Source organism: Lontra canadensis, unplaced genomic scaffold (genome assembly GCF_010015895.1).
Source record: "Lontra canadensis isolate GAN:19392208 unplaced genomic scaffold, GSC_riverotter_1.0 scaffold11, whole genome shotgun sequence".
In the NCBI taxonomy this organism is placed as follows: domain Eukaryota; kingdom Metazoa; phylum Chordata; class Mammalia; order Carnivora; family Mustelidae; genus Lontra; species Lontra canadensis.
Genome location: NW_022631005.1, coordinates 6853101 through 6880185, shown reverse-complemented (window position 1 = coordinate 6880185; position 27085 = coordinate 6853101). Strand labels below are relative to the sequence as shown.

The 27085-nt window shown below is 36.1% G+C and overlaps 1 protein-coding gene across 6 annotated transcripts in view; it reads left to right on the top strand.

The window, feature by feature from the left end:
• The window catches only part of PDE1A (phosphodiesterase 1A), a 337449-nt gene that overhangs the window by 287664 nt on the left and 22700 nt on the right, over positions 1–27085 (top strand). For all 6 annotated transcript variants that reach the window (XM_032856066.1, XM_032856068.1, XM_032856064.1 and 3 more), the window contains 5 exons: positions 2278–2379; positions 2487–2607; positions 13820–13901; positions 16058–16178; positions 17253–17413. In XM_032856066.1, the coding sequence (XP_032711957.1) occupies positions 2278–2379; positions 2487–2607; positions 13820–13901; positions 16058–16178; positions 17253–17413 (587 nt within the window). The remainder of the gene's footprint in view (positions 1–2277; positions 2380–2486; positions 2608–13819; positions 13902–16057; positions 16179–17252; positions 17414–27085) is intronic.

Genomic DNA, 27085 nt, shown 5'->3' with positions numbered 1-27085 from the left:
ACATGGAGCACTGGGTGTGGTACATAAACAATGAATTCTGGAACACTGAAAAAATAAAATTAAATTTAAAAAAAGAAAGAAAGAAACAAGAGCCCAGTTGGGTTTCCAGCTAAGAAGGCCAGCATCTAATTATAAAAGGATTTTAAAGCTACCGCTGCTGGGTCATGTGGAGAATAGAAGAGCAAAGGTAGGCGTACGGAGATAAGTTTGGAGGTATTTCCTGTGGTCCAAGAGATGATTATTTACATTTAGAGTATTTAATTTTTTGTCAGTGATCATTATTCCCAGAGATATCACTTAATATTATTAATTTTTATGGTTATTCCTTTGAATTAAACTTTTTCCTTCTCAAAGTTGATTCTGTTGCTATTTCGGTGTGGTTTTTTTACTATATTTTGTTCTTTAACATCTTTATTATTCGAATAATTTATTCTTTTAATATTTTATAAATTTCTGTACAGTAACTTCTCAGAATCATCCTAATTGAATGTTTTTATAGAAATGTTTTAACAAATGCTATAGTATCATATGGATTGTAGAATTTAACAGATCCCACATTGTTTCTAAAAAGCTACAAAAGATACATTTGCTAGCAGAAAGTTGATGACAAGTTACCATAAATTAAAATATGAATAGATTTTTAGAGATTTGTAGGCTTTCTGTTTGCATACCTATTTATTTCTTAAAGTAACTTTAGTAACCATAAATGCAATAACTTAAAAATTTTGGTAAGGAAGATTCATAAATAAGTAATTTCCCTTATGCACTATTTTGCCTAGCTTATTAATACATTATTAGTTGATTATTGATAATATCTAGCATCTTATATGCAAAGTACAATATACTAAATTTTATAGATTTCATAAAACCTCTGTCTCATTTTTCCTTAGTTAAAATGAATATCTTGGTCCAGTTGCTATTGTAATATAGGTCTCTCCATAATTTCAGAGAAAAAAATGTAATTAAGAATAACTTAGGGGTGCCTGGGTGGCTCAGTTGGCTGTGTCTGCTGCCACTCCGGTCATGTTCCTGGAGTTCTGGAATAGGTGGAGACCCCTATTCTGGAAGTCTGTTTCTCCCTCTGCCCCTCACCCCGCTCATGCTCTCTTGCATGCGTGCTCTCTCTTCTCTCTCAAGTAAATAAATGAAATCTTTTAAAAAGACACAATTTTATTAACTATTTTTAGTTTCTATTCCTTTAATATTTGGGTAAAAGTGTTCTAAGCAAGCTATCTAATATCATCAACAGTAATTAAAATATGGATTTCTCACAGTGCCCATCTAAAAATCCAGTTGAATAATATGTGGTTGTTTTAAAAAACAAATTATTCAATCACACAAACTTTAGGTTAAATATCTTTGACACAAGATTATAATTCAACTTTACCACACACATTTTATTTAGCTTATTCTATTGGCCATGCCACAGAATGAAAATAAAATATGATTTCCAGTGTAAGTGACCTTCTTCTCTATCTGTACTGAGCAAGAGATGACTTATAGAACATGCAAGCCTTTGCTGAGGTAATTTCCTGCTTAGTGTGCAAATATTCATGCATGTCACTGAATAGCTCAGATTAAAATTTGATTAATATTTCAATAGTACCAATAGCTCTCTCTACAATATATTGTAGAGTCAGGGTTCCAAAAGCTGAAATGAGAATCCCCACCTACTTTGGCATCTTGTTTTCTCTGGGGTTCTTATGATAGAAGTTTGGCACAGTGAAGTGGTCCTTGTGTCCGCTGTAAGAGTGGAAACTCTTGGGTTGAATCTTATCTCTGCCATCTACCTGTGTGACTGGGCAAAACTCAGTGTCCTCTGGTGTGAAATAATAATACCTCCTCATATAAAAGAACCTACCACACTGCTTGGACTGAATAAATCCTGAATACATAGTGGTGCTTTTAATAATAGCAAATACTGCATTTAAAATTATTTTTTTAAGTTGGTCAGGTTCCTTTCAGATAGAAAAACAGTAATTAGGAATTATGAGTAGTAGACAGTTGTGGTTGTGCATGGGGGAACATCCAGTTCTTGAAGGGGAGATGTTAAACAGCATCATTCACAGAGCACTCTCCCGGCAACTTCCAAAAGCTGCGAGAGCTAAAGGGTGAAATAATGTCAACATTTGTGAGCTCTTTTACGTTTAAAAAGTAGCATCTTTTGTGCTTATATCCATAAAGAAAAATAAAATTTAATCAGTAATATTAAGGAAATGTTTTACTTGAGAATCATCAAGGGCCAAATGAACCTTTCTTCTTTTGATGACTCCACAGGGATCTTCGGAACCTAGTGATTGAAATGGTTTTGTCTACAGACATGTCAGGTCACTTCCAGCAAATTAAAAATATAAGAAACAGTTTGCAGCAGCCTGAAGGGTAGGTTATTTTCTTCCATCATGTTAAAGTTCCATAGGCTTGGACTCAGAAAGGACTGTAATTGGTGACTTCGTTCTGATAATTTGAATATGTCCTTGGTTTGACAGGATTGACAAAGCCAAAACTATGTCCCTGATTCTCCATGCAGCAGACATCAGCCACCCAGCCAAATCCTGGCAGCTGCACCACCGCTGGACCATGGCCCTGATGGAGGAGTTTTTCCTACAGGTGCTTCTATGACAATATGTGCAAATATGGAAATAGTGTCTAGGCGTATTGACATGCACCTTTATAAATGCAGAATCCAGGACTTGTGACTATTATCAACTGGCCACAACACATTCTTGGGGCCTCAAGCAGAATTTATTAATCTTTCAGATAAATATAATTCATAATCCTATGTAGTATAATATATGTTCTAAAGATAGGCAAGTCTTGGATCTCTGATGCTACTCCTAGGAAGGAAAGAAACAAATTAGCATCATTGTCTGCTGTTAAAAGATAAAATATTAGAGTAGGGATAGCAAATATCTTTCATCATAAAATGGGAAAAGGGAGGATGTATAGCACTGCTGTATACATCTTGATGGTTAAAATTTAGTCATATATGCACAGTTGCAAGAGAGGCTGAGAAATGTAGTTTTTTGTTGGGTTGACATGTGCCTAAGTTAAAACTAGATTGTTATATGAAAAAAGCAAGGCTGGACATGGGGAATGGACGTGGTTTCTACCTCAAGGATACTTTTTTAAAAAAATAGTGTCCTTGTTTTTTTCCACTCCCACCTAAGGTACCACAATACAATTAAGATGCTAACTACCCAGAGTTAGCAGCAGTTCCCAAAGTTAAAGACTCAGTCTTCCATTAGAATGGCTTCACTTCAGTTGGGGGAAATTAGAGGGGGATATGAACCATGAGAGACTGTGGACTCTGAGAAATAAACTGAGGGTTTTGGGGGGGGGGTTGGGAAAGCCTGGTGGTGGGTATTATGGAGGGCACATATTGCATGGAACACTGGGTATGGTGCATAAACAATGAATCTTGGAACAATAATCTTGAAAAAATAAAATCAAATTTTTAAAAAGTGAAAAAACAAAAAAGAATGGCTTCACTTCAAGATGCCAACCTCAGGTAGGGCCTTAGGACACCAGCCTTTCTGACCACTGGTTATAAATTCAGGGGTACCCATGACCCTCTTCAGGTTTGACAATTTGTTATAGTAACTCAAAGAATTCAAGAAAGCACTATTCTTATGGTTATAGTTTAATTATAAAAAATACAATAAGGAATAGCCAACTGACATTGTACCTATTCTGAAGACATGAAGACTGAATATATTACTATATTTGGAGGACTCTGCTTTCTGTCTCCCACTGTCAATGATTATGATATATGGTTTCACTTTAAAATAGCATTGCATAGTCCTAGAGAAACTTACTGAGTAGCATCTTCCAAATTTAAGTATTTTCATACTAGAAATAGTTTAAATATATTTTAATACATTTTGCGCTAAAAAAAAAAAAACACACACACACAAATGTTAAAACCTATCCAGTTCTACAGGGCAACTGTGTGCTATGGCCAAATAAAAATTATAATTTCATGCACTCAACCAAATATTAACCAGAAAATAGTAAATCTAAAGAGAACTTAGAGATCTTTAAGAATGACTTTCTCATATAAGATATGAAAAAAACAGAAGTATGAAGAGACATAAATGACTTTGCTCGGGTTTAAAAATATTATTTTAAATGATCATGAAAACACAATTGAAATTTTGTCAGATGCAGCTAAAGCAATGCTTAGAGGAAGCTTTATCTATTTTAATGCTTATATTAGAAAAAAAAGTATGTATTAGTCATCTGTGCTTCCACCTATATAAGCTAGAATTAGGAAAATTAAACCTAGTTGATCAAAGGAGGTAACAAATATAAAAGCAGAAATCAATTAAATAGAAAAAAGACAATAACAAAAATTAACAAAGAAAATGGTTGGTACTTTGAAAAAATAATAAAATTATCAGCAAATTTAAAAAAGAGTAAAAAAAATAAGTTATAAGTAAAAGAGATGTTATCATTATAGACCCTACATATAGCAAAGCATAAGGAATATTATCCACAATTTATGCCAATACATTTGACAACTTAGAAGAAATTGTCAAATTCTTTGAAATATATAAATTACCAAAACAAACACACACAAAAATTATAATTTGTATATCCATGTATCTATTTTTAAACACTGAACTTGTAATTTAAACTCTTTCTATGAAGAAAAATTCAGACTTAGATGGTTTCAATTTTTCTCTTTCAGTTCTCAATTCAGTTGAGAGATGGTAAGTTCTCTCAAGCTTTCCAGAAAGAAATGATTCCAGTTTTAACACAGAGAAAGAGGGAAAATTATCAGTATAACCCTGACAGAACCTGACAAAGATTTTGCAAGTAAAGAAAATTACACACCCATATCTGTCATGAACCTAGGTGGAAAATTCCTTTAAATGTTAGCAAATCCAATCCAGCGATATAACAAAAGAGTACATATTATAACTTGAGTTGATTTAATATTAAAAAATCATTTAAAGTAATTTACTGTACTAAAAGAAAATAGAGTCCTATTGTCATATCAATAGATGCAGAAAAGGCATTTGACAAAATTCAAAAGACACTAATTACAAAAACTTTCTGCAAACTAGAAATAAGGGACCTCTTTCAACATGGTAAAAAGTGTCTATAGCTTTCATAATATTTCCTAGTGAAATATTGAACACGTTCATACGAAGTTCAAGATATCTTCTCTTACCAATCCTTTCAGCATGGCATTTGAAGTTCTAGCCATTAAAATACATAGAAGAAAATTAAGTATAGATTGGATAGAAATAAAAAGAACTGTCTTTATTTGCAGAAACATAAGCTTCTACAAAGAAAATTTTAAGGAATCTCTAAAATGCTACTGGAACTGATAAGTAATTTTAACAAATTTGTAGGATCAATTGTAGTTCTGTATGCTGACATCAAACAACTTGGAAATAAAAATTTCAATACAATATGATTTCTAATATCATAAAAATAAAATATACTTGGGAATATATTTAATTAAATACATATAAAATCTAAACACTGAGAACCACAGGAGATTGTTGAAAGAAGATTTTTAAAGACCTATCTATGTAGATTGGAAGGTATACCACATTAATGGATTAACATGTTAAGATGTCAATTCTTCCAAAATTGATTAATATACTTAGGATAATTTTTATAAAAAATTATAACAGAGGGTATGTGCTATGGTGAGTGCTGTGAAGTATGTAAACCTGGTGATTCACAGAGCTGTACCCCTGGGGCTAATAACACATTATATGTTAATAAAAAATTCAAAATTAAAAAAAAAATTGTAACAGACTTCTTTGTAGCAGTTGAAAGAAAGCTGATCCTAAAATCAACATGGAAATGTAGGAATCTAAAAATGGCCAAAACAATTTTGAAAAAGACTGAGAAAATTGGAATATTTATACCTCCTTATCACATGACTTAGTAGAAAGCTAGAGTCATCAAAGTAGTGTGTTATTAACATGTAAACAGGCAAATAGATCAATAAAACAGAATAGTGATCCCATACTTATATGGTTGTTTGATTTTCTACAAAAACAACGAAACAGTTAAATGGAGAAAGGAAAGTTTGTAAATAGCAATGAAATGATACTTAGTAAATATATGGGAGAAAAGGAATATTGTCCCTTATACAAGTATTAATTCAAGTTTGACCACAGCCTTATATAAAATCTGACTCTAAAGGTTCTAGAGGAAAACTTAGGAGAATATCTCTAACCTTGGGAGTAGCCAAATATTTCTTAGAGAAGACACAAAAAGTACTACCTAAAAAAGAAAAAAAAATTGGTAAAGTGGACAAGAGTGAATTTTAAAGCTTTTTCTCTTCCAAAAATACCATTAAGGCAAGCCATAGAGTGAGAAAAAAAATTTGTACTACAAATATCTGTCCAAGAGCTTGTTCACAGATTATATAAGGAACTCCTACAAATCTTACAAATTTTTTAATAAAAAATAAGTAAAATTTTTAAAAATTTAGTCTAATTTGATCAGATACCACATAAAAGAAAATACACAAATGAGTAATAAACACATACAAGTACTCTCATTATCATTGGTTATCAAAGAATTGCATATTAAAGCACAATGAGGTACCTCTACATCCTCACCATAATAGCTAGAATTAAAAGGACTGAAAATACTAAGCATTATTGAGGATGTGGAACAACTGGACCCCAGCTGGAAGTCCAGGCATTGCTGGTGGAAGTATAAATCATTACAACTCATCTGAAAACTACTGGTTAACATTCACTAAAGTAAAACTTAATCTTCCCTATGATGCAGCATGTCCACCCACAGATGTAAAACTCGGAAAAATTGGTTCTTATGCCCACCAGATGTGGAGTAGTCATAATAGTATTACTTATTACTTATGATGGCACAATATTAGAAACAGTCCAATTTAGCATCAGAAATAGAAATGGTTTAGTCATACAGTGGAATACCATGCAACAGTTAAAAAATGGACTAATGATGGGGCGCCTGGGTGGCTCAGGGGTTAAAGCGTCTGCCTACGGCTCAGGTCATGATCTCAGGGTCCTGGGATCGAGCCCTGCATCGGGATCTCTGCTCAGCAGTGAACCTGCTTCCCCCTCCCTCCCTCTCTCTCTCTGTCTACTTGTAATCTCTGTCTGTCAAATAAATAAATAAAAATCTTAAAAAAAAAAAAAGGCAAAGCCTTCCTTTAAAAAAAAAATAAAAATAAAAAATGGACTAATGATACAAACCAGGATAAACTTCCAAAAATAAATACTGTATGATTCCATTTATATGAAGTTCAAAATTAACAAAATTAATCTCTGGTGATTGAAATTTGAATAATGGGTGTCTATAGGAGGTGAGAGTCACTGGAAAACGTTAAGGGAACTTCCGGAGGTGATGGAAATGTTTTATATGCTAATTGTTAATTATACAAATGTGTTCATAATTTATGCTTTTAAGATTTGTGCAATAAGTTTTTCCTTGACTTAAAAAAGAATATGTCAGAATAAAGGTGTTTCATCAATGACTTGAGCTTTAAAAAAAGAACAGTTAAGAAAAGTCTCTAATAAACTCCAGAGACTCTTGAAGATTACTGATATCCAAATAGTATCATGACTTTTATTATCGCTGTCTTTTACTGATTTCAAACAAGACCAAAAATACCTTACAGAACCATGAGAATAATGAATTTAAGGAAATCAAGTCCAGGTGTTTTTGAAGTTCAATATATCCTTGATTTTGCTAGAAAGGTCACTAATATTAATGATGAAGCTTCCAGCACGCCCTGATTTTTGACATCTGAAATGCAAGTAGAAGGAAACTGTTTCATACAGCTATTGAGAAATTCTGTCGTTCTCAGCACCTGATAAACAGTGGCTCAGACATCTAAGGGGAGATTAAGATGCACACAACACGAAAGGTCAAGTCTTAGAATAGGTATAGCATCATGATATTTGGAATGTTGTGTTTTTGTTTTTTTTTTTTTAAGGATTTATTTATTTGACAGACAGAGATCACAAGGAGGCAGAGAGGCAGGCAGAGAGAGGAAGGGAAGCAGGCTCCCCGCTGAGCAGAGAGCCCGATGCGGGGCTCGATCCCAGGACCCTGGGATCATGACCTGAGCCGAAGGCAGCGGCTTTAACCCACTGAGCCACCCAGGCGCCCCTGGAATGTTTTTATGATCTGCATTTTTCAGACTGTGTTAGAATAAGAAAGGGTCAGGTTTTTGTTTTGTTTTGTTTTTACAATATTCTTGATGGGCAATGATAGGCATTTTTATCATCCCAGAATGTTCAGAAATGACAGTCTTCGCTTGAGTGACCTTAGTGTAAAATACAGCTCAAAGGAGAGTAAAGCATATATGTTAATATGGGCTGTTATAAAATCAAATTGTCTCTACTAGCATTCCCTCTTCTCTTCAACTCTGAAATTCCTTTCAGATCATAATAAGTTGATTTAGGACTTAAGCTTTTAATAATAGAATCTTATATTTCTCAGTCTCTGGACTTCTAAAAGTAAGTGACTTTCAAATCCCCTTCAGAAAGAGATATAGCAAAACAGGTGAAGGTCAAAACAAGTGAGTTTGTACTACCAACAAACATGTTCACAAGCAAAACAAGCTTATCTTTATGAGACTTATGTTAACATATGACATTGATGCCAATAGCTAAAATGTTTCGATGCATTCAATTAACTAAATGAATCTCACAGGACTCTTGTTCTTTGTCATATCCCATACTGTAGCCCTTTGGGGGTGTGTGTATGTGTGTGTACACATGTAAATACACGCATATACATACATACATGTAGGTACATGTACATATATATATATATATACATGTGTGATTTACTGTTTCAGAAGAATGCAGAGGAATTTTGCGGTGTGTTGACTTCTAAGTCACTTTCTTATTAATTTGTCCACTAAGTTCATTTTATCTAACAAAAGGGCTTAAATCAATATTAAGAATTTTTAAAACACAAGGTATTTCTGGAAGACAAACCAATGTAGACCAAACTATCTGTACCATCCTTTAAAATTCATCAATGTCACCCCAACTCTTGGCATAGCTACTTTAAGTGTACCTTCTAAATCCATGAGAAACTGTAGCCTGAGACGATCAGAATTGTATCTAGATTTTGCAGCCTTGAGAAACCTATTTCCATCTTCAGTAAGCAACTGACGATAAAGCAGGTCCTCATCTCCAAAGCATGTTTCACAGCATGATTGTGATATTCGTCAATAGAGCTAATGTCCTCTCCTCGAGTGCTGATGTAGATCAACACAGGTGCCTCTGCCCTCTGACTGTAATGTGTGAATTTGGGAGATGCTCCTTTCATTTTAACTATGACTGATGTGACAGAGATCAGAGGTGGAGGGACTGGCCCAGGAAAAAGCATTAGTACAGGAAGACAGGTTTTTGCTTTTTATTCTCTCCTTAAGCAGACATATTAGTTTGGCAAGATAATAAGGAATTACTACAAATAAAGTTAAAAGAACTACTTCCTGCCGTTAACATTTGTTCATGTGTCATATTATATGAACCCAATAACTAAGTGAATTTTCTCTTTTTCAACTAGTTGTTTTGTGACACATTTTAAAAAATGACATTTATGTAAAATCTCCATTTACCAATAAGTATTACCTTGTCAAACAAATGATTGGGAATGCAATTTTTTGGAGAGGGAAGGAAAAATAATTATTTTATTTGTTTATTTTAAATTGTATATCGTCAGGCCCCTTATGTTCTTCAGCATTGCTAGAAGTAGTATAAAGTGTGTCATTTCAAAATAGATTGTATTTCCCACAGTAATAAAAATGTACTTAGTGCATTCTCAGCCAAGGATCTTGGGATCAAAAATTCAGACACAACCAAAAAAAATTCATCACTATAAAGAACACTTGCTATGAGCCAGGATAATAACTTTAAATGTAAAAATCAAATCTCATAGTTTTAAGAAACATGCAAGTATTATACGAGGGGTACTAATGTTCTACAAAATTTAACTCACAAAATACATTTATACCATATCATAAATTTTGTTGAAAGTGAATATGTTAGCTGTAATAATTATTAAATTTTTAGATAGCTTTGGTGGCTTTCTAGAATTTAGAAGGACCATTTTTAGAAGGAAAGAAGATAAGTAGGTGGCTTAAATCCCTTAAGTAAGTTGTCCCAAAAAGGGCTAAATTATTGCTTCTTCCCCTCTCCTCCGTTAAATTCCCCTATAGAATTAGTGGCCCCTAGAATTCACCCTTGACCTTAGAGTAGCCCCCAGGTCTACAGTCAGGAGCTTCCTGTATATTTATTGGTGGTATGGCTTCTGTGATTAAAACTTAGTTTTCAATGCAAAAGGTTTCTCAGGATTTCTATGCTTCACCCTTTTCTATCTCCTTCAATTCTTGAAAGCTATAGAAATTGCTTTGGCTTCAGATAAAATGCAGAAAAGAAAAAATGGTGCTAGTAAGTCATGGAGTTGACATCCTGTTGACAGTGATCAGAGCATTTCACACTGTTAGGAAAGCATAAAAATAATTATCGGTCTTTGTTGCGGCCTTTCAGAGAAGAAACCTTAACAACCTCCAAGGGAACTGCCAAGACAGGCAGGAGCCCGAGCACTGCAGGCTGCCTGGGGTTTCCATGTTGCTGGGGTCACTTTCTCCCCTTCCCTGCCTGCAGTCTCATCCCCAAGAACAGATGCGGGGATCCAGGAACAGCATTGAGGGGCGTTGATTAATTCATTGAGTTTGGTGGCCTTAGGGCCCTATATTTTTGCTCCAATCACTGTAAAAGTCAATGTACCAAAATATACGTATATGCAGTATTTTACTGATTTTTTGGAAAGTACATTTTTGGCCTCCTGAAGGCAGTGCCCTCAAATGAAAGTACATCTTCCAGGAAAAACTAGTTGACTTTTACAGTGCCTATTGCCTTGACCCCAGATTTCATCTTGATGGAAAGTAAATGTTCCCTATTCAGGGATACAAAGAGGAAAATTACAAAGTTTGTCAAATTTATACTTAGGGAATCCAACTTTCTCTTTACATATCTTTCCCTCTCCTTTACATATCTCAGCCCCCTCCTTGTCCTATTTTGTTTATGGTGCCTTCTGAGTCTGGCCATAAGGCCCCCTCTAATCCTGCACTTATGGCCTTTAATTCACCCTACAGAATAACATTTTAAATATTTATAAATAAATTAAATAATTAATGTGCTTTAGCATTCAGTTTGCTTTAGCAGTGGAAATTTAATACCCCAATTCCATTGTGGAATATAAGAAGCAAATAGAATATAAAATTTTCACTCCAAATATAGGAAGGGGAATCCTACATATATCTGTCAAATGCCTAAGTCCTATATGAGAATGTTGCCATCTAGCATTCTATAAAATTTAGCTCATGGAAGGTAATTCATCACAATGTCTTCTTCAGGCCCAAATTATCATTTTTAGAACAAAGAACGTCTGTCATATAGTATAAAAATATAGCTATTAAATACCAAATAGCAGCCCCCTGATCAATAAAGCCAATCAGTTGTACCTACATAGATCAGATAAGTATCTCCAGTATCACATTTCGCACCAAGTCCATGAGGAGATTTATTTCTATTTTAACACTAAAATATTTATATTTTAACATAAACAGCGATGTTATTCTTGTACCTTATTCTCAATATGCTAAAAATCAAATCCATAATAGTTTTCAAATCTAGCCCTCATTCATCTTGTCTCACTTCTATTCGTGGCACCAAAGACTCCTATTCATTCAGGTGTGAAGCCAAGAGTCATCTTCAATTCACTTCTCATCATCCCCCACAGTGCTGACAAATCAATCTTTCAAAAGCAGAACTCCTGTCAGGTCCATTCCCTGCTAGAAAACGGAGGATAGAGGGAAGGCAGGAAATGCCTCTCTGCCACATGCTCGATTAAGTACCAATCCTTTTTCCTGTGGTTTAACACCATCCATTAGACATCATAAATATCTCACAGCTCTGTATGTTTGCTATGATGAAGTATGGTTCTTTTTTAAAAATTTAGTCCCAGTAGATTTAACATACAATGTTATATTATCTTCAGGTATACAATATAGTGATTCAACAATTCTGTGCAGTACCCACTCCTCATCACAGGTAGTGTACTCTCAATCCTCTTCACCTATACGAAGTATGGTTCTTATTTGCTAATATTTAATGACTATTTTCCAACTATTAGGCTTCACATAACTTAGATAACTAGACGATAATCCTACTAGGTAGATACTAGGATATCTTCATTCCTGATAGGAGTTAACCACAATTACCAAGTGAGGTAACATATGAGGAGAATTCATTTTAGCAAAGGTTGTGATCCATCTGAAGTAACAGAGAGAAACCATTGAACAGCAGGGATTCAAATGTGTATCTTGTAGTTCCAATGCTGATGGCACTAATAATTCCTTGTCCTCTTTCCCTTAAGCTGGATGTTAATATTAATTCCAAATGGAATGGGTGTTGTTATCCTCTAAGGAAGGAGCACAGCTGCTGAAGGAGGTCATGGAAATTCTACTCCCTATTTTCTCTAAGTCATGCCATAATAAAATATAGCCATTTGCAACTACTTTGCCTACTTCTCTGCTGACCATATCTAGATTTTCCTCCAAACAATTCTGATTTCAAACTTTCTGCTCCTTACAATCAGAGGCATGGTTTAGAAGAGGTGCACCAGACAACATTGTCAATGAAAAATTGTAAAGCCCATAAAACATACTGACGTGATGTTGTAAAGATCATGAGGAAAGTTGTTCAAGGACACAGAGCGAGTGGGAACTCGGAATTCCTCAGACAGGCACGCCATTGTTATGTGGGCTCCACAGCAAAGCAAAAGTGAAGGCCCCTCCCTTTTGTCTTCTGATTTCAGAACCTGACCGTGTGTCCTAAATTGTGATCTTACACAAAGCCAGTGGAGTACATGAAGATATACAACCAATAGCTTAGGAGAAAATAGAGTCTGAGGCATTCTTTCAAATACCAGAAAATTGAAGTGAAGAGAAACAAGTGAAGTAGCTTTCTTTTGTAAGCACATACCCTTGAATGCATAGGAAAGAACCTATGTTTGATGTTTGATAAACCGTGTGAAGAGAACGTTTTGCCCAGAGCAGCCACCTTTATTTTAGGAGATGAAAACTGAATTAGTTCTTGTGATGCTGAACCCAAACATAAATGGAATTGTTTAATATATGTGCTCAATTAGCCTACCATAGGTAAGATCAAATAATAAAAATCATTGACATTTCAATTTTCTGAGAATAGAATAAAATAAAATGACGCACACGGAATGTAAGAATGTTGAAGATATTCTTCACTATTTGCTGTGGAAGATTCAATTAAAATTGGTTAATAAGTGGAAAGATGTTTCAAAATGTTTATATACTTTTAATTTCAAAAAGCGGTACAATCATGAAGTCTTTATACTGAAGATCTGTGACGTATTTGGCCTGGGGGGAGAAAAAAAGCATGAAAATCCACGAGCTTGATTGTTAATTAAATGCCAAATAACACACAGAGATGACTATTTTCTGGCAAGTGTGGAAATTTCCAAAGAGCAAAGGTTTGTCTCTTCACAGTAACAGGGTTGTGATGCCAAAGCAGCGTCTCCACGTGCTGAAATGCTCATTTTTTTCCCTTCACCTACATATTATGTGCTCAAAAGGAGACTGAGTAAAATTACATCAACTTGGACTATCCCTCTGCTTTTATAAAAATTAAATAAAAACAGTGCCAATTACAATAAAGCTGTGGCTTTTTTTAGACTTTGTATCTAGACTGCTCATTATCTAAGCATCTCCAACCCAAATTTGTACTAATGAGCTTTCCTTTCACAGGGAGATAAAGAAGCTGAATTAGGACTTCCATTTTCCCCACTTTGTGATCGGAAGTCAACGATGGTGGCCCAGTCACAAATAGGTACTGCTTAAGAATAATGGTTATGGAGGGTGGGTATGTGCAAGCCAGTTTTCAAATGATAAACCATGTTGTCAAAAGGGCAACAACCCGAAAACCTCACTTCTTATTCATAATAAATTTGATCTTTAGACGGATCTGTATGGTGCTAAATGATAAGACTTTTGAAAAAGGTCTCACAAAACGCATCAGTCAAGCAGTATCAGTAAATGTAATTGTTACTTGATTTGTAACCTTTTTACAAATAATGGACTTTCTTCTTGTGTAAGAGACAACATTTTTTTGTGTTTTGTTCCTGACGATTGTAATCTGTAATTTAATCCTTTGTGTGTAGGAAAATTCAATGAAAATATTAGTCTATCTGTGTTGTTATCACTAAGTTTGCAATATATATTTCATATAGTAGCTTATATTCCTTCAGAAAAAAAATTCTTTTGATATAAGTAGATGACCCAGCAAGTTCAGCCCATTATTAAAACTATGTAGCTATGATGCCTGGTCCAAATATTGTAATAGTTATTCCCAGAGTCAGCATCTTCATTACTGAACTGTAAGATTAATAAACATAAGGATTGCCGCCTAACCTCTCTAGCTGCTTCAGCACCAAGTCCTACAAAGCCCCAGTCAACTGTCAGAAACCTTCTTGCTCTGACCTTTGCCCCTTCCCATCCAAATTCCAAAAGCCATTTTTCTAGCTACCTTAACACAGGTGCCTACCATTGTTTAGCAGGTGTGAGGGTGGCAGGCTAAACCCCTCCTCAGGCAAGCTGGGAAGAAAGGAAGTTTCTGAGGCTTGTTGCTATAATATAAATTGCTACCCTGTTAGTGGAGGTGACACATCATCTGCAAGTCTCCATATCCCAGGCATTTAAAACCACAGAAAGAACTGGAAGTAGCACACTGGTGGCCAATTAACATTGCTTTGAGTCGAAGGCATCAATCAAAATATAAAACTATTGAAGTTTTCTTGAGTTAAAAATGCACCTTAGGGGTGCCTGGGGGGCTCATTTACATGTTCGGCTCTTGGTTTTGGCTGGGGCCATGATTTCAGGGTTGTGAGACTGAGCCCCTGTGGACTCCAGCCCGGTGGAGCCTGCTTGGGATTCTGTTTCTCCCTCTTTAAAAAAAAAAAAAAAAAAAGGCACCCTAATACATAATATTACTAATCCAATTACTTGAAATGTGAATTATTTGTATCTGATGGAGGGGGTAATCTTCAAATGTAGATATTTCTGGGCACAGTATCAATTAAAAAGCCTCCTTCCAGTTTCCTCTTATATTCAGATGACCGTCCATAGCTTGCAAGTGTGTGTGAGGCCACAAGCTCAATTTCCAGTGGCCCACCTCTCCAGGGATGCGTACTAAGTATGTGTATACAGAGTGTACAATAGGTTGTCTCCTCCTCCACCTAAACACCAGGCGGGTAGGGCTCCCTGGAGGACAGTGCCCCCTTCTCTCTGTGTGTCATGTTCTATCTCAATGAGTACTTTAAAGTCTTTATTCATCCTGACAACTCAAGGTGGTGGGAATAATGCTGTCTTCCAGAGATGTTACTGTTCTCTTCACTGATTTGACAGAACACGCCCACATGCTGTGAACTAATACTTTTCATCCAGAGAATAACAAACAGCAATCTGAAATATTAACACACTGGCAGAAAGCTCCGACTGATACAGTAAGAGGGGAAAAAGCAGTTGCCTTCCTGTGGCCTGAGAAAAAAACTTCAGTTATTTCGTTTATTTGGAGCTTAGATATTATTTTTTGTTAATGAGTAATAAATTCAACAAGCAAGTGGGATCTTTAAGAAAAGTAATGATCCCTCTCACTGAGAGGAAATTATATTCACTCTGGTTAGAATTGAATTGTTAACAAGAGTATAAAACTGAGTATTAAATAGGAAAGCCAATATACACGAGTTATCAGGCTTAAAATTGTATCACTTCCACTATTGGGAGATTATTTTTTTAGAGCTATAGAGCTATTAAACTATCTCTAAAGATTATGTTTTTGGATTAAAAATAATTGCAAGGGGTAAACCGAATCAGAATTGTAGCTGATAATTACTATCAGGTGCATCAGACTCTTCATTATTACAGATTTTAGAATTCAAGAAATGTAGTATTTCAAACTATCTTTTGTTTGTTTGTTTGTTTTTGTAGGTTTCATTGATTTCATAGTAGAGCCAACATTTTCTCTTCTGACAGACTCAACAGAGAAAATTATTACTCCTCTTATAGAGGAAGCCTCAAAAACAGACACTTCTTCCTATGGGGCAAGCAGGTTTGATATTTTCTCCTTTACTGCATCTTTTTTTTTTTTTTTTTAAATCTTTGTGCTGTTTAATAATAACCTTTCACTTAAGATTATCCTACTATGTCTTACAGCAGGGCAGGCCATCTTTAAAGAATTGTTAGGTAGTATTGCCACCTAGTGGCTAGATGTGATATTGCATCTGCCTTTGAAATTACTTGATGTCCGCTGCAAAATCTATAAAACTACTAACTGAGGAGTATAACATAAGAGTATTCAATACGCAAGAGAATGAAAATATCTCAATTTTCATGCAAATGTATGTATTATGCCTTGAATATTAACATATATAGTTGTGTCAGTTTGCTTACAAGCAAATCCGTTACAACCCACTTGTACATCTGGGGAGATGCCTATACCAAAAGAAGGCTTAGAGCTGATGTGGGTACAACAGCTGCGTCTAACATGTAACAGTAACATCCATTATATATACAATCACTTACAGGATTCCAAGCTGAGCATTTTTCATAGATAAATTTGTTAAGGCATATTATTTAAAGCTTCCTGTTGCAAACTAATCATGCTAAATTCTTACCCATCTGAACATGCAACTTTTGCTAATGGCACATCAGCAGGCTCCCTACATGTTGCCCCAGTGAGGGCACTGAGGAAATGTTCTACCTGAGAAAGATTCAGATTAGCCCCCCTCAGGGCTCCAGAATCGTGATGCCCCTTTAGTAATGTTCACCAGTGGACTCTCCACTGAGTCAGCTCACCTCAAGTTTCCACTGTTCTAACCAGGGCCTCACCACCCCATGATGCAAGAGTGCTCCAACCTGCTGCTCTGGGGGTCCTTGACCCACCCAGGGACTTCCAGCCAGAGTCCGGGCCTCTCCATGAGAGGAAAAAGGAGGGACGTGAGCATCCCTGATGCATGCTCCACACTGGGCCTGAACACCTGCCATTCTGAGTCTGCAGTTGGTTTTGTAAAGTGTTTCAGGCTTTGCTCCCTCATTTCATATCTTGACCTTGGTGTTTTCTGGGCTTTTTTTTTTTTTTTTCTGGTTGTAATTATTAGCCTCAGCACCTTTATTCTGTCCACAGCGTTGATTTGTTTAGACGATCAAATATGAAAGGCACCATGAACGATGGAACCTATTCCCCAGACTACTCCCTTACAAGCGTAGACCTACAGAGCTTCAAAAACAACCTGGTGGACATCATCCAGCAGAACAAAGAACGGTGGAAAGAGTTAGCTGCCCAAGGTAGAGTTGTTTATGAGACCTTATGCCATCTCCTTCTTTCTTAACTTATCCTCTGGGGTTTTGGCTTTTCTTTCTCTCCCTAGATTTCTTCTTTGGTAAAACATGCGAGCCATCAGTGGTATGTGGAATTTGGCTAGCTTTTGATTATTGATAACAAAGTTGGTTTATCTGGTAAAGAGATTCTGCTCTGTTTATGTCACATGGGCTGCAGAAGTATGTGTCCATGGATGGCAGTGACCTGAATGTGAAGGTGGGGACAATAAAATGGTGACAAAACTTTACAAGGCAGAGTAACTTCATGGTCATTCCTAGAAATGCATTGGAGCCTGTTTTAGGCTTTGCAGGTGACCTTTGTGTTGCATTAGGAATGTAACACTCTGTGTCAGAGACTTGGGTGTGTTTTTTTCAGTATTACTAAGTTATTTCTTTTGGTGACTGTTCCACTCATGCATTGGAAAAAATCATTTGCAATCAGCCATTAAAGAAAAACAGATGGGAAGCCAGCTAGCTTTAGCTGTTTCTGATATGTTTTCTGATTCAAATAAATGAGTCTATTTGGTTTACAAGGTATGTGAAATGGTATCAGTCATTATCTTTTGTGCAGGAAATTAGCTTTCTAATTCCAAATCTGGCCCCTTCCCCCCGCCCCCATGCTCCCTTCCATAGCCCTGTGTCTCTCCCGTGCTCTGCACCCCGTACAGTGGCCTCTGGCTGGTTCTTGAAATACCCCAGAGCATTTCCAATTATTATTTCTTCAGCCAGGGATTCTCCTCACAGCTCTCTGCAAGAATGATTCCTCCTTGGCTGGAAAGTCCATTATTTATCTTTAACTTGAAAAACAGCACCTAATTAACTCACTTAATTCAATTTTCACATGACCTTATAAGGTTTATACTATTGTTATTCTCATTTTACATAAGGAAACTGAGGCAGAAGACAGTTACGTGACTTTGCCCCAAATCCCATAACTAGTAAGTGAAGAAGCTAGAATTCGCTCTTTCTCTCCAAATGCAGTGCTCAAAAGCCTTATGTTAGGTAACACCACAAGGAGGCCCTCCTTGACCAGTACAAGTAACGTCCTCTGTCCTTTCCTTCCCGATAAGGGCCCAGTCTAGTGGCTTCAATGTGGCATCAGTAGTCCATAATCAATGATATTTATTTATTCCTTTTTTTAATTTATTATCTGTTTTCCACATGGGTAGTGTATGGTCCACAATAGTGCATGGTCTATTGTGTTTTCCAGTGTATCCTCAGCTCCTACTACAGTACTGGGCATATAAGAGGCACTCGGTGAATATTTATAAAATGAAACAACTCCTTAATAGTGTTACATCATTTCTTCCCTCTCTGTTATTAGAAATAAAAGCAATACCATTCTCACGTCTTCATCTGACTCTGTAACTCACATTTTCCCATTAGTCTGATCTTAGTTGAAGAGAAGTAGTTTTCCAGGTTTTGGTGGGTCTATACAACCACAACGAGGGCCAGGTCCTGTAGTCACACAGGCCCCCCCACCCTCAGCATGACCCTGAGCTTAATTAAATCCTCAAGTATCATCATCTCAAAAATCTTTAAATTTTTTGAGCCAGGGGCCTCATTTTTATTTTGCCTGGGGTCCTGCGAATCTGTAGCTAGTCCTGGCCATTCCAGAGGGTCTCCGTAATACATTATTGTCACTCGGTAAAGAACATAACACAATACAAGACCAGATGGCCATACTGAAATATTGTCAAACCCATCTAAGTGGAGACTTCAAAGGACTGGAATTACCCTTCTCTGGGGATAGATTATACTCAACATATTGACCCTGAAGCACTATAAGATATAAGCTCTTTGAAAACAGAAACGTTATGTATCTTATCGTCATCATTTTCTCATAGAGAGCATGTCCCTGGCATAGTGTAGGTGCTTTAAAATTATTTAGTCTTGAATGAATGAATAAATGAATACGTAAACTCCACGTTGAATGTATCTATTCAGAAAAGAAAACAAATAGATATTATATTTTCAGTGATGGAAGGAAGAGAGGAGGGAAGCAAAACTTCTGAAATCCCTCCCGTTGTGCCAGGCATTTACATGGATTATCAAATCTCCTCCTGCAACAACCTTCCTAACTAGAAATGATTACTCTCATTTTATACTCGGGGAAATTAAGAATCGCACAGCTTCTAAGCGCTAGAGTCAAAACTGTTCTGATGTTTTACCCAATGCTTTTCCCACTGCACACTAGCACTTCCTATTAGACCCTTTCAAAAAATTCTGAAAAAACTGACTGGAAGTATTCATCTTCAGTGAACCCAAGAATCCAACTGACCAAAACACATTCTATTCCAAGAAAATTTTAACTAAAATAAATAACAATAAACCCCGAACATCAACCTCTCACCTAGAACCTATTTGTCATAAACCAGTGAAGGAAAACTGCCAGAATTGGTTTATGGACTGTGATTCCTCCCTTCCTAATGAACTTTCTGGCACTGTGCTTTTTTGAAGATTTTGTTGCACAGGGACAATAAACTTTAGATGTCTGTAAATTTCTCAATGTACGTTTCTAGAATTGAGGAATAATATCTGAGTCCTATCATTGGAAAAGGTAGAACCAAGATTTGAACACAGGCAGCCTGGCTTTAGCAAATTAAAACCATAGATCATTTTGATAATATAATTTCCAAGGGGTAATTGTGTAGAGTACACACATTTTGAATAAACAACTACTGCCAAATTTATTTTATTTATAACATTATATGTTTGGTTTCTATTTCCAATGCAATGGTGAACTAGATAAACTTAGAGAAATATCTCATGGTAAAAACAACTAAAAGTGCAGGGTAAAATATTGCCTATAAGAAACTGACAGAGATAATGCTTCTAGAACTATCTCCCTCTCTCCTTGCTTGTAACAAATGATAAAAAGTATATTGCTTTCAATAAAAAAAGGAAAGAAGGAAGGAAGGGGAGGGAGGGAGGAAAGCTGATTTGTTCAGAACATGTCCAAATAAAGATCAAACAAATTCAGAGAGATTAAGAAACTTTGGAGCTAGAATCTCTCTGGAAGGTATCTGTTTACCTTTGCTGGAGTCCTGGGTTTGCAGACTAAATTGGCCACCACACTGGGTTTACAGCAGAAATGCAAATTTGATCCTACATTTAAAAATTATGTTAATGCAACTTACCATATTAAGGATCAAAGGATAAAAACCTAAGCTCGCAAAAGATACAAAAAGAATATTCAAGAAAATTCAGTATCTATTCATGAAAAAAATTATTAAAATTAAAGGAACCTTCTTAATCTACTATTTCCATTTTCCTACTTTTCTTGCCTTCATTTTTACTGCTTGAGATGTTTCTTTTTTCCATTGCAATTCATTTCCTTGATGGTTTGAAATATTTACTCTTTACTCCTTTCATTTTTATGATTAATTAGAAAATTTTATATACATAATCAATAGTAGATAATAGTGAATTTCACCCTTCCACGAAATAATACAAAACCTTTAAAAACTTTGTGTCTGATATTTTAAAAATCTTCTAAAATACAGACTTTATCGTTAATAATTAAAATTTAAAATATATCCTTGAAATCCAAGAATATGAGGATAACTGCTTTTTTTTTTTTAAGATTTTCTTTATTTATTTGACAAAGAGAGAGCAAACATGGGCAGGGGGGAAAGGAGGAGGAGAAGCAGACTCCCTGCTGAGCAAGGAGCCCAGTGCGGGACCTGATACCAGGACCCTGGGTTCACCTGAGCTGAAGGCAGTCGCTTAATGACTGAGCCACCCAGATGCCTCAAGGACAACTGCTTTTTAACATCACTTTCAAAAATCAAGCTAGTGCAGGAAGACTTTACCAAGGTCTCCTCCAGGCATGCATAGCTCCTAGTCAGCCAGAGATAAGTGGAAAGGTATCTCAGACCTTCCACAGCTCTCCAGTTGCTAGGATTTTTCTGTGAAATGCTGCTCATCTACCAGTTACCCAAACTTGGACTGCAGGCTCAGGTTTGCAAAGCTGTGAGTTTTCCCCCCATTTTTTCTAAATTAAACCCACCGCTTTATATTGTAGAAACCAGGGCGTATTGCCCTCTGCTGCTATAGCACTCTGAGCCTACCGCCTCTGGCAGCCAAACTGGTTTCTGCTGCCCTTCTCAGGTTGGGGTTGTCAGGGAGGTTGGGAGTAGCTCTGGTCAAAAAGGTCACAGCTTCCTGGGGCACCTGGGTGGCTCAGTTGGTTGAGCACCCAGCTCTCGGTTTCTGCTCAGGTCATTATCTCAGGGTGCAGGCATTGAGCCCCATATCAAGCTCCAAGCTCAGTTCAGCAGGGAGCCTGCTTCAGGATTCTCCCTCTCCTCAACCCACCCCCTGCTTGTACACTTTCTCTCTCTTTAAAATAAATAGATTTCTTAAAAAAAAAAAAAAAAAAAAAAAAAAAGAATCACAGATTCCTGCTGTTGTTACCTTTTGCTCATATTAATCAGAAGACATGAGCAAAACATTCACTCTAGCACTGTTCTTGAGAACAAAAAATACTGAAAACAAGAGTAAAAATGGATGCACAACTATAGTGTATTTATATTATGGAAAAGCATACAACTGTTAAGATAAATGAACTTTAGGTGTGAGTCCCAACAGGAAGGGAAGACACAAATAATATTGAGCAAAATATACAAGCTGCTTCAGTATAGCAAGATGCCATTTATAAAGACGTTTTTTAAAAACCTATAAGCTAACCAATAGGTTTTAGAATATACTTAGCTTCATACGTAGAACTGTTAAAGAAGCATGTCTCTTTAGAGCGAGCCCCCAAATGGCAAATACCAATATTGTTCTTCCTGCAAGGCAAAAGAGTTACTTTGGTAACCACTTGATGGTTTGGTTTGTGTTTAGACACAAATATTACAAACTGAACCAGATCCACATAGTCCACCTTGATCAGAACAAAACCACAAATCAATCCCAGATTTGCTTTCTTTCCCATCTTCTCAAAGAAGACGTGTATTTGAGAAAAACAAGTTATGTCCCAAAATAGAATCCAGGTGTTGGGGATGGGTGGTCAGACTGAAATGGAATGCAGTATATTTCTCATTGTACTGGGTATCTTTCTGATTTGTTTGACATTGATTCAAACCCCAAAATACTAGGGCTCAAAGGCAAGTAACAAGTGAGGAAAGAAGGCAGCGCGGGATCCAAGGCACCATCAGATTTGCCCATTGTGCACCAGTAACAGCTGTGTAGAACCAGAAGGAAACCTAGTGCTAGCTTAAGGCAAGCTTGACATTTTAAAATATGCATTAAAATTGTCAAACACATAAGTGTTTTCTAGTCTTTTGGGGGGCTTATCTCCTACATAATTGGTCTAGAATCATAGGATACATGCAGTATGATATCTCTCATTTGAACTTTTTAAGACCTGCTTTGTCTTTAGTAGCTCATAAGGCCCAGCAAAAAGGGAAACAAATTAGGGGTTTGGTTAGAACTACTTTGATATCAATTTGGAGAGAATTATCTTTAGGATTTCGAGTCTTCCTATTCTTGTATATCTTATATATCTTCTTTCATGTTTCTCAGAAAGTTTACTTTTACTACATAGTACTATAATGGTGATGGAAAATACTTGTTAGTGTTATTAGATGCCTGGCATCACGTTAAGCATGTTACATACCATGTAAACAATATCCTTAATAATAATTTATTTCAAAATGTTGAATATATCTTGTTGGATTTTCCATCACTGTTTTATATTTTTTTGTTATTTTTGCAAACGGCTGTCTTTCGCTGGTGTATAGAAATACAATTTTCTTTTGAATACTGATCTGTAAATAATGATAGTTTTTTTATTTTCCCAAATGTATGCCTTTAATGATTGTTCTTCTTGAATCAACTGCATTAGCAAGTTCATCCAGATTTGTCTGAATGGAAGTGGTGAGAGCATTTGGCTTGTCTCTAAATTTAAAAGGAAGGTGTTTCATGTTTTCTCATTAAGTATGATATTTCTTAATTTTGTTTGATCTGCTCTTTATGAGGTTACATTTCCACCAATACTTTGTTAAGAAAATGTATTTTTTATGTTTTTAATTTCAAGTTAGTTAACATGTAGTGTAGTATTGGTTTCAGAGAAAATGTATTTTACATGGAACATTTAGTTTTATTAGATGTCTTTTCTGTGGCTTTTAAAATAATTCAGATAATTTTTTTGATTGGTTCATATAATGAATTATATTAATAGCTTATCTAATGTTGAACAACATTATATTCCTTTATTAGACCCAACTAATTGTGATATATTAAGTTTTTAAAATTTATGTGTTACTTTTGCTGGCTTAAAAAAATCTATATTAATGCACGAGATTAGCCTGCAGTTTTCCTTTCTCTTACTTGTAGTTCTGGTGTTAAGGTTACACTAGCTTCAGAAAATGAGTTGGAGTTTTTAAGTTGTTTTTTTTAAGATTTTTAAAAAATTCATTTGAGAGAGAGAGAGAGCATAAGCAGTGGGGAACAGCAGACAGAGGGAGAGGGAGAAGCAGACTCCTCGCTGAGCAGGGAGCCTGATGTGGGGCTTGATCCCAGGACCCTGGAATCCTGACCTGAGCTGAATGCAGACACTTAACCATCTGAGCCACTCGGGTGCCCCAGAGTTTTTGAATCCTTGAGAGTTTGTGAGCCTTAAATTGGCATTGAATGTTTGGCAGAATTTACTTTTAAAAACCATGTGAGCCTACTGTTTTCTCTGTGGGATAATTTTCATCTGTGATTCAAGTTTTTTAATAGGTACAGAGGACTGATTAAGTTGTTTACCTTTTAGGTTTTTTTTAAAAATATGTTGTGAGGGGGCACCTGGGTGGCTCAGTGGGTTAAAGCCTCTGCCTTCGGCTCCGGTCATGATCCCAGGGTGCTGGGATCAAGCCCCGAATCGGGCTCTGCTCAGTGGGAAGCCTGCTTCCTCCTCTCTCTCTCTCTGCCTGCCTCTCTGCCTATGCTCAGTGGGAAGCCTGCTTCCTCCTCTCTCTCTCTCTGCCTGCCTCTCTGCCTACTTATGATCTGTCTGTCAAATAAATAAATAAAAATCTTTTTAAAAAAATGTTGTGAAATATACCACAAAAGAACATCCAAAAACATATATATACTATTTGTAGGTAAATAATACAGTATTCATAATGGACAATCCTTGCAGTGACCTACAAGCAATAACATGCTGGCAAGGTAACAACTGGCTCAAAAAAAACTGTATATCCACACATATACACAGGATTCTCGTGCTTTTTACTGGTGGAAAGGGTGTGTAGTACGTAATTTAAAAGTAATAAAATATATAGTAGCCTTCATTGTGGCTTATATATAGGTAATTGGTCCTCACAGAATGCTTTCACTGATTTTTGCCGAACCCTGTGTCTTTGGTCCACTTATGATTGCAACTGACAAATGTAAGTTGTGCACATATGAATATTGATATTTTCATTTACATCAAGGAGTAAGATGAAAATATAAAAAACATAGGTCATAACTTAGAAAACATAGGAGGCATATGTGAACTCTACTTGTTTATCAAAAGTGCAAATGACTTTTTAGTCATTTGATTGGATAATGGTTTTTAAATACTGGGGAAAATTTTTCCTCAAATTTCTGTGCTATTTACAATGTAGCAGTTATAGACTTGACACACTTTTAATTTAATCTCTATTTTCTTTATCATTATCTCCACCACTCCACAACAGTGAAACAATAAATGAAGCCCTGATTCATAAAGTTTATTGACTTCCATGGTGCAAATATTCCCACCAGGGCTTGTTTCAGTCTATCAGTATGAAGTCTCTGCCCATGGGAGCTGGGAAGAGATGTGTATATAAGATATTTGCATCAAACAGATTTTGTATATATTATTAACCTCAAGACCTAGATAATGAATAAGGACTGAAAATAATTAGGAAATGATTTTTAAATATTTATCACCTTTGTTTTAAGTAAAATTTTTAATGGCAGGTTTCTATAATTTTATTTTTAAGAATGACTAGATTTAACAATTTCATAATTATTTCTCTTTCTTTTTTTTGTTTCTTAGCTGTTACTCCTATTTGTGTAACTGTACACAATACAGTTTAGTTTTGCATGCTTTGGTGTAAATGCTACTACGCAGGACACATTCTTTAATGAATATCTTTCTACTCAATGCCATGTTTTCTGAGCTTTATCCATGATGAGGCAAATCGCTATTATCTGTCTCAGCAGGGAATTTTTGGATCTTGATAGAAAACATAAGACAGAAAAATGTATCCAAATACTGTACGGATTTTTTTTAATATTAAGCAGTTAGGTCTTTTAAATAGTATATTTATAATATATATCCATTTCTTAACCCATAAATCAGGTACTCAAGTAACATAACTTCTATTATTTTTCTGTGACAAAACATAGTGTCTAGCTGAAGGCCCCATGCTGCATGCTTGAAGAAAACAGAAGCTTGTCATTCACATGTTTTAACTGAAGCAGAGGAAACCTATTCCACTTAGGGTTCTTGACCTCCTTTTTTCTTCTTTTTTAGATGCCACTGAAGTTCCTAATGTAATGTTAACCTTGGGATAACACCTTGCTTGATTTGTGTTCTTTCTCTCTCGTCTCTCTAGACATACCCTGTCCCATCTGCTTCTCACTATTCCCACTCCTGCCTCTGACAGTTGGCTCCCTGTTTCAGCAAACCTTTGCCATCCCCCTTTTGCTTGATCTCTTATTCTCCTTTTCTCCTAATGCTTCTGAGACCTGATTGTTAAGCATCACACCCAAACGAGCTACGTAACAGGACTTGCCCTCTCAAATGCCTACATCACTATGTGGTATCTCTTTACACTTTTTTTTTTAAAAGATTTTATTTATTTATTTGACCGACAGAGATCATAAGCAGACAGAGACAGAGAGAGGGGGAAGCAGGCTCCCCGCCGAGCAGAGAGTCTGACACGGGGCTCCATCCCAGGATCCCGAGATCGTGACCCGAGCCGAAGGCAGAGACTTTAACCCACTGAGCCACCCAGGCACCCCTCTCTTTGCACTTTTATCCTGTAGATCTCTATTAGAGTTCTGGACCCATTGTCTTTTTTTTTTTATTTGCCAGCAATCCCTATCAGTCCCTAACAATGCTCCTAATAATTCTACATCTGCTGTTTAGAGAAAATAAAAATAAATTGGTTTTAGACAACAAAAACATGTCCATATTATTTTGTATTGAATTACTTTAAAAGACAATGTTTTTTATTAATTATTTTTATTAACATATAATGTATTATTTGCCCCAGGAGTACAGTCTGTGAATCATCAGGCTTACACACTTCACAGCACTCACCATAACACATACCCTCTCCAATGTCCATCACCCAACCACCCTCTCCCTATCCCCACCTCCCCCCAGCAACCCTCAGTTTGTTTTGTGAGATTAAGAATCTCTTATGGTTTGTCTCCCTCCCGATCCCATCTTGTTTCAGTTTTTTCCTCCCTAACCCCCCCACCCTGTCTCTCAAATTCCTCATATCAGAGAGATCATATGATAATTGTCTTTTTCTGATTGACTTATTTCTTTCAGCATAATACCCACTAGTTCCATCCACATCATTGCAAATGGCAAGATTTCATTTCTTTTGATGGCTTCATAGTATTCCATAGTATTCCATTGTGTATGTGTGTGTGTGTGTGTGT